At 39.9% G+C, this 9019-nt stretch overlaps 1 protein-coding gene across 1 annotated transcript; it reads left to right on the top strand.

The window, feature by feature from the left end:
• The first annotated feature begins 3773 nt into the window (after positions 1 to 3773).
• On the top strand, positions 3774 to 5655 carry LOC107378725 (tumor necrosis factor receptor superfamily member 11B). The gene is made up of 5 exons (XM_015949085.3): positions 3774 to 3814; positions 4184 to 4565; positions 4657 to 4836; positions 4944 to 5022; positions 5111 to 5655. Exons 1-5 carry the CDS (start codon positions 3806 to 3808, stop codon positions 5319 to 5321), a joined length of 861 nt encoding a protein of 286 aa, XP_015804571.1. The 5' UTR covers positions 3774 to 3805; the 3' UTR covers positions 5322 to 5655.
• Positions 5656 to 9019: the final 3364 nt, after the last annotated feature.

Below are 9019 nucleotides of genomic sequence, written 5' to 3'. Positions count from 1 at the left end.
TCTCGAGTTTCTCTGAGTCTGTGCTCATGTGTGAGGGTTTATTTGGTTTTGAGCATTCAGTGAGTTTATGAGATTTAATCTTATTTTTTGTGCTTTGGATTTTGGCGCATCCTCCTTTAATAAAATAATTGTTTTCTTTAAACTACTCCTGCCTTGAGTCGTTCTGGTGTTCTGCGTTTTTGGGTTCAACCTCCTACACTCAACGGTAACATTTGGTAAAATCAACCAGACACAAGCCTGACTGAGGTGTTAACAAAAGAAGAAAAACAACAGCAGACACTCATCTTGAAAAGGTTATTTGAAAAGTTAAAAGAGAAAAAAAATGGAAATTTAAAAACATGACTGACGTTCAAAGCCAGATGACGGCATGAAAAGCTTACAGGAGATCTTGTAGATAGAGAAACGATAATTTACAAACTCATCATAAAACGATCTGCTGAGCTCATTTTCAGTGTCACCTGTGAGCGTACACTTCCGGTATCAAACGCTGACTCTCACATCCTGAGAACAAAATAAGGATGAATTAAGTGACTTGTTTGTTGTCTAGTACCGTGTATTTAATACAGAGTACTAGTATGTTTCAGTCACTGAGTAATTGCCCTTATTCAGTGTATTTTTACACTACGCTGGTTCATCATTATGACTCACCAAGACATTCTTCAGAAAACACACATGCCTTATTACCATAAACTATACCCAGCACATGGAAAATGATCTTTTAGAGTTTCACTGTCATTAAAAATTTCAGACTGTGTCACTAATGTTCAGGAAACAATTATCTGGAAGTTTTTGAAGATGAGTAAAAGAAAAATCCCATTTTTTTTTTCACGTTACTGCGAACGACTCAGGGGGGAAATAGAAAAGGAAAGCTCCAGGACTTTTCTCCAGACGTTTTGGCAGGTTGTGGTTAAATCATGTTGACTTCACGTCTAATTAACCGAAAATGGGACACACTTACTGTGCTGTGAAAAGGATTTTACCCCCTTAAATATTTGTTCAGTTTCAAAATGCTTTTTCAGAGACAGTTTTATTTTTTATGGAAAGAATTATTCGTTCTGACTGTATTGGAATAATTAATGATGTCATTATCTGCTGGTCTTTGTTGGGCAAGTTGAGTTTTTCCCTCAGCCGAGGTCAGATCATGCACTCTGCACACATGCTTGTCATCAGTTATCAGCTCACATTTGCTGACTGATAAAACTAAAGGCTCACTTGTGCCTAAAACATCTCGATGCTTCCCAAGACCTGTGGTAAAATATTCTGTGTAAAGGAGCAAAAAGTGGTTCACAGAACTGTAAAGTAGACTATCTGCTGTAAATCAGCGGTGTTCAACCTTGGTCCTCAAAGGCCACCATCCTGTTTATTTTAGAGGTTTCTCCACTTCAACACAGATCAGTGATAAACAGGCTTCTGCAGGTACTGATGAGCTGCTGATCAGGTGATTCAACCACAAGGAAGCCACTTAAAACATGCAGAAGGGTGGACCTCCAGGACCAGGACTGGGCACGCCTGAACCAGATAAGAATCTTTATTGAGTTAATTACAGTTTTTCTCAATTGTTTACACACATTTTCTGAAAGCATGCCCCATATTTTCAGAACTCTACACACAAATCCAGAAAATACACACACAGTGGGCAAAACCCCTCACTTAACCTGCAAAATTAAACTTCACATTCAAAACAATGTTATTTCTCCTCAAAATGTGATTTTGTTGTCTAATGACACACACAAACCATCGTATGAGTAGACATTTATAAGAACCAGCAGAACACTCATGTGCTCAGTGTTAAACACCATGATGAATGGAAAACACTTCTTCTCCATTCATCATAATGACGTAAGCCTTTTTGGTTCAGTGTTACACCTACTACAGACAGTATATACATGCATGTGTTGTTATTTCAGAATATTGTTTTTACACTCTGAACACACAAATACATGGTAGAAATTATTTTATTTTTCTCACAAAACATTGTACACAATGTTCATCCCATTCCCAACCAACACAAAGTTGCACACATAAACTACCCACAACAGAAGAATTTACAGTTACAGTAAAGCAATAAAACTTATGCTGCATCCTCTCTTCTGTTGTGGTCTGGCCACAGCGCCTCATCCACGTCACAAGCAATGTTGTCCCTGGCCAAGCAGCGGGGGAAATATCTCCTAGCATGGCGATTCCAGCCATGAAAAGAATCAGCTGCTATATCTCCACATGCGTCCTCCATAGCTTGGAGAAGAGGTATACGGGTTTGTGGCTGTCGGCCATACACCTTCCATCTCCATGCAGAAAAAAAATCCTCAATGGGACTGAGGAATGGAGAATATGGAAGGAGATAAACAACTTAAAAGCGTGGGTGGCCAGTGAACCAGTTATGAACCACATGTGGAAACTTACACTGTCTTGAATGACAACGTACCTGGGCTGTTCTGGACCATCTACCTGGTCTGGTGGAATGAATGTGTTGTGTAGGGTGTCCAGGAATGTGATCAGATGGGCGGAGTTGTAGGGGCCAAGGGTAGCATGGTGATGGATGATGCCATGGTAGCCAAGCGCTGCACACATTGTGATGTTCCCTCCGCGCTGGCCAGGGACTTCAACAATGGCATGCTGGCTAATGATATTCCTTCCCCTCTTTCGTCGTTTTGTGAGGTTGAATCCAACCTCATCAATGAAGATGAACTGGTGTTCCTCTGCAGCTGCCTCTAGCTCAAGGACTCTCTGAAACACACATGACAATATCAGAAATAAACGTGGAGTGGTCACTAGTGTGAAGCACAGTCATTATGATTACAATATTGAAATATGGATCATTTACTGTACACAGTGTTGAGTGAATGCATCAATTGCGGGACTCACTTGACTCTCATAGTTATATGGCAATTCTTTGACTCTTTCTGAGTTTCCTTCAAATTGCACCCTGTTGACCTGTGGTTCGGATCTCATCAGAGATTACGGTCCTTGGTCTTCCTCTTCCTTTTCCTCGTCCTCATCCTCCCCATCCTCCTCCTCTGACTCTCACTCCTCTGGCTCTTTCCAAAGTTGGCATCCATTGCTCCAACACAGAAGAGCTCACCTGTTGCCCTTTTATGCTAAAGTTCTGTTTGCTGATTGTAAAACTGTGTGGCGGGTGTTTGCCCGTGTGATGAGTCAGTGTGCACATTTGAATAGCTGTGTGTTCCTTGTGAGAACAAGATAGTTCCTGTATGAAAATTGTGCCAACAGCAGAGAACTGTGTGTAGTGTTTTGAGAAAAGTGTGTTTTAGATTTGAAATTTGAGTGCAAAGCAGGAATTGTGCTTGTAGTTTCGCAAAATTGGTTGGGGGTGGGGGGGGGGGGGTGGGGGGGGGGTGGGGGGGGGGGTTACTTGGTTACATGTTGTGGTAATTTTGTCTCAAGTACCAGAAAATGTGTGTAACCAATTGGGAAAAACTGTAAAACTGTTCTCCTCTCTCTGTGACTAAAGTGACCAATTAATCACTGCAATGTTACTTTAGTTCATCTTCCAGTGAATCAATGAGGAAAAGGACAAAGATGAGTCAATCCAGACATAAAATTCACTCTAGGTACCTAAAAAAATCTGTTTAACTGTGTAAAACAGTTCATTTTACTTGAATAAGCTTTTATATGATGCAGACTTCATCTTTTAACATCAAAAGCTTTTTTAATGACTTTGATCTGTGTTTTCTGCTTTGGTTAGGATAGGGAAGCTGACCTTTAACCGCCCACGCACTTGAGCTCTATATAAACTAGAAGAATCTGCTTTGATTATCAAAGCTTCTTTGACTGAAGGGAAGACATCATGATGATGGTGAGAAGTCAACAGAAATAATTAAATTTTTGAGATTAATAGAATTTTAGTTGAATTGAAGTTTCATGATTCTAACATATATTCAACCCATACAGCTAAGATCACTTCTGTCAGCTGGTGTCAGTTTAGGAGGTTTTTAAACTGTATTTTCAGATTTATTTGTGCTTCTGAAGGTGAAAGTTGGGTTTGGTAAGAAAAAAAAACTATCAAGATAGTGGAGTTCTTAGAGGAAATGTCTTTGCTTTCCATGTGAAGTGGAATAAATGTGTTTTTAAAGGTAGATTCCACAAAAAACAAAACTTGGAAATACACATTTATGATCTCTAGAGGTTAAAGGGTTAGCTCATCATTCTCTGTTGCTCCATTCAGCTAGCTCTGGCTCTTCTGTTCCTGCTCTCTGCCGTTGCCACAGCAACAGATCCGGCTACTACCTATAGCCACCAAGACCCAACCACAGGTGAAACCTTATTATGTGGCAGTTGTCAACCCGGCACTCATCGGGTTGCCCACTGCACCGCTACCACGCCCACGCAGTGCGCCCCATGCAGAGAAAACCACTTCACTGCGTTGTGGAACTACCTGCCCAGGTGTCTGTACTGCAACCACATATGCATTCAGAACCAGGAAGTGGAGACCGAGTGCTCCCCGGTCAGCAACAGGGTCTGTCGGTGCAAACCGGGCTACTACCTGATGGATGACTTCTGCGACAAACACTCAGAATGTGGCCTTGGATATGGAGTCCAAACTGCAGGTACCAATGGAAAGATAAAAGCCTGAAAAGGAAGTGTTTCCTGACCAACGGTTGCTCACTAAATCACGTTTGTGACTGTTGTCCTGTCCAGGTACTCATCAGAAGGACACAGTTTGTGAAAAGTGCCCCAGTGGTTATTTCTCTAACTCATCCTCTCAGCTGGATTCATGCATGAAACATCAGGAGTGTGGTAACGGTCAGCTGGTCCTTCTCGCCGGATCAGCGTACCACGACACTGTGTGTGGAGCCTGTGAAGATTTTGCAAACGGAGGTGTGTAAAAATGTCACTTGTTTGATTTAAGTATGTATAACTGTTCATTTTAAGTAAGTAAAATGAAAAACTTTAAAGTAAATGGATGTTACATAATCTCTTCTCAGGTGAGACTCTCAGGACTTTCTTCTCAGCTTTCTTTAGTGGATGGATGCCAAAAAGAGATCTGAAACATTTTGTTAACAGGTGAGCACACACTTCCCTCTTTACTGTTAATTTCCATCTTCTTCTTTAAGCTTTGTGCATGAACAACCCATAATGTCCCCCCAAACAGGGTAATCCACAAGTCAGAAGAAAACAAGTCTGCTTCGAGGCAGAGGGGTTTTCTGGTGGATCAGATCCGAGCCTGGCTGGCCCAGGCTTCACCGGTGCAGATGAAGGTGCTGCCCAAAGCTCTGAAGGATTCTCATCTGGGCTCCATGGCAGATAAACTAGAGGAAAGACTCGGTGAAATAAGGCAGCAGAATCCCACCTGCAGCATGTAAAGATGCAAACGTCCATTAAAAAGTTTAGCTTTTGACCTCCTTGCAGGATGGTGTGATAGTTCTCATCCCTTAGCAAAGCTCCTTTATATTTTTAGAGTTTAAAGTTAGCTTTTATCAACAGGCAAATATATTTCTTACAAGTTAAAAATTATGTCTGTCTTTTTATAGTATTGTAAGAGTATTGTAACAGTATTATAACAGTACTGTAACAATATTTTAACTATATTACAACAGTATTGTAAAGTTATTTTAATGGTATTGTAACAATATTTTAACAATATTACAACAGTATTGTAACAGTATTTAACAATATTACAACAATATTGTAAAAGTACTTTAACAGTATTTTAACAATAGTACAACAGTATTGTAACAGTATTTTACCAATATTACCACAGTATTGTAACAGTACTGTAACAGTATTTTACCAATATTACCACAGTATTGTAACAGTACTGTAACAGTATTTTAACAGTATTGTAACAATAGTTTAACAATATTACAACTGTATTGTTAAAGTATTTTAACAGTATTGTAACAGTATTGCAACAATATTTAACTATATTGCAACAGTATTGTCACAGTATTCTAACAGTACTGTAACAATACTTTAACAATAGTGCAACAGTATTGTAACGGTATTGTAACAATATTTTAACAATAGTGCAACAGTATTGTAATGGTATTGTAACAGTTTTGTGACAGTATTGTAACAATATTTTAACAATATTGTAACAGTATTCTTAATGATGGCCACTGAAGCATTGCTGAGAACAAGGATTTTGATATATTTTACACAAGACTGGAGTGAAGTGCTTGCCCCGTAATCGAAAGGTTGTAGGTTCGAGCCTCGCTCAGTCTGTTGCGTCGTTGTGTCCTTGGGCAAGACGCTTAACCCACCTTGCCTGCTGGTGGTGGTTGGAGGGACCGGTGGCGCCTGTGCTCGTCAGCCTCGTCTCTGTCAGTGCGCCCCTGGGCAGCTGTGGTTATCGTAGCTCATCCCCACCAGTGTATGAATGTGTGTGTGAATGTGTGTGTGAATGGGTGAATGACTGATTGTGTTGTAAAGCACCTTGGGGGGTTTCAGGACTCTAGAAGGTGCTAAATACAGTCCATTTACCATTTACCATTTACCAAGACTGAATATATATTTGTATATTTTGATGGATACGTTCTACATTATTTGTTTTTTTTAATCTTTTTGTAATATTTGTATGTTTAATTTAGGTAGAGATGACTGACATTTTGCTAAATGTTTTGATATTAAGCAAAACCATTATGTTTCGTTACAACAAAATAAAATTCTAATTGAAACACACTAGATTCCAAGGTGTCATTTGGATAAATACCCACAAGGTGGCACTGTCCCCCTATGTTCTCTGCTCTATCTGTCTCTCTCTCTCCATACCTTTGACTGGTGCTTTTATTGTTAGCATGTAACATGATTCTTGGACACCTAGCCTCCCCAGCATTCCCAGTTAGATGAGAGAGGAACTTTCTCCATCTGGCTCTGTGGACAGTGTCCCCTGCCTCTGACCCGTGCTTGCTGGAGATAGACATCAGTTCCCTGCAAACCTCCTGAGGAAAGTTTTTATGATGTTTCTAACAGTAGAGAATAATAAATGAGTAATCGAGTATCCTCCTTCCTATAATCTCCTAACACTTTGTGTCTTGGTTTATTTTCTATGCTGGTGTCATACAATAGTTTCCCCTAATAACTAAGTCTTTTCTACAGAAGATTAATTTTTCAAGTTGTTTTACTTCCCTTTACCAATTAGAAATCAATGTCATTCTCATGTCTGAGCTGTGCTGAAAGGAAAACTATCACTTGTCCTAATTTAATGTCCTCTGGGCTTTTTCTTTGTACAAATTGTTGCATTTGGTGCCCTGACAACACAAATCTTTAAGTCCTATTATTAAGGCCACACCTTGCTACGTGGTCAACTTAGTGTCTACACACATTAGCACATACCAAGATCAAAAATGTCCCTTGTTTAGTTTTTAAGTTCATCATCTTAGCAACTGCCTTTCTGGTGTTTTTAGCTGGATTGCCGATGCATCACCTGCTATCCTTAACCTTTACAGTCCCTGTGACACAAGGTGATAGCACAAACATTCCTACTAGGTTTGACCTAACAAGATGAGAAGTCACACACAGTAACTTTATTGTCACTCAGTATGTACTTGGACTAGCTAGCTTACTAGGTTATAACTCTAACATCCAAAGCTAATTTGTCCAAGACTTGAATAGCCATGTAGACTAGAGTTATATCAAGGCACTTCACACAGTAAACATTCCAATACATGTCAGTTCATTTAGCCAATCAGTTAAAGGTTTCCTGTATAAGGAACCCAGCAGGTTGCATCGAGTCACTGACTAGTGTCAGAGTCTTTACAGCAATCCTCATACTAAGCAAGCATGCAGCGACAGTGGAGAGGAAAACTCCCTTTTAACAGGAAGAAACCTCCAGAGGATCCTGACTCAGTATAAGCAGCCATCCGCCATGACTCACTGGGGATGGAGAAGACAGAGCAGACACACACACACACACACACACACACACACACACACACACACACACACACACACACACACACACACACACAACATATATGCCAAGTAGTGTTTCTATGGTTACATTGTGATTTCTTAGTATATTAATCCTAGTGAATCTACAATTAAATGGGTAAACTAGTAGTAGCCCATTCAGTGTCAAAGAGAGTAAAGTGTAATTATCAGGAGAGGGAGAATATTTAAGTGGTTAGCAACACTGTTCAAGCTGATGGGCCCCTCCATGAAGCCACCACAGCTCAGCAGAACATCATTGTAGCTTCTTCTGGGGAGAAAAACACTTAGAGAGAAAATAAAGTTAACAGCTGAAATAACAGGAAATAATACAGTTAAAGAGCAGATTGTAGAAGAAAGTAGTCGAGTGTGGAAAGTGGTCAGTGTGTCCTCCAGCAGTCTAAGCCTAAGCAGCATAACTACAGAGATAACTCTGGGTAACCTAGCCTTTTAGATGTAGGCATGTTGGAGGCAGGGCAAGGGAGAGCCGTCTTTACCGACTGTACACTCCACCTCCCTCTACTCCCCCACTTGCCCAGATCTAGGCTAACATCAGATTTTAACCATAGGCTGGCTCTATCAAATAAATCAAATAAATATCAAATAAAAATATTTTAAGCCTAGTCTTAAAAGTAGACAAGGTGTCTGCCTCACGGTCTAAAGCTGGGAGCTGGTTCCACAAGAGAGGAGTGTTGATGTATACATTTGTTCATACTTGACTCTATAGTTGACTAGACCCTAATAATGTTTTGGCTCCACTGTATTAAAATGTAAAGACTGCTTGTTAATGACTCATTGTCGTGGCGATTCATAAGATTTTTTAAATCCAAATAGATTGATGGAATTCAGTTTTACATGTTCACACATTTGAGTTCTCAGAATTATTATTTGTTACCAAATAAAAAAGAAATGTGCAAAATGTGTATTGAAACCTCTGTAAATCTCAAAATAGCAGAGAAGGTTGTCAGCAGGTCAGGACGCCTTGACCTCTGACCCCTGTGTCTACAACTGCTAGGTCAAATCAATAAGGCCTCCATTAGGTCCTGTGATATTCCTATTGGGAGTTAAATCCAATTTGTGGATTATAGTGGGGATTTAAAAGTAATTATAGACCAACAGAAGTCTGTAGTTT

This window comes from Nothobranchius furzeri, chromosome 5 (assembly GCF_043380555.1).
Source record: "Nothobranchius furzeri strain GRZ-AD chromosome 5, NfurGRZ-RIMD1, whole genome shotgun sequence".
Lineage (NCBI taxonomy): Eukaryota > Metazoa > Chordata > Actinopteri > Cyprinodontiformes > Nothobranchiidae > Nothobranchius > Nothobranchius furzeri.
This window is presented reverse-complemented; position numbering and strand designations above follow the sequence as displayed.

What these genes read in the sequence shown, in the direction of transcription:
- LOC107378725 (XM_015949085.3), top strand. An exon ending in TGAAGATTTTGCAAACGGAG is followed by an intron (nt 4,837 to 4,943) that starts GTGTGTAAAAAT and finishes ATCTCTTCTCAG; the next exon opens with GTGAGACTCTCAGGACTTTC. An exon ending in CTGAAACATTTTGTTAACAG is followed by an intron (nt 5,023 to 5,110) that starts GTGAGCACACAC and finishes CCCCCCAAACAG; the next exon opens with GGTAATCCACAAGTCAGAAG.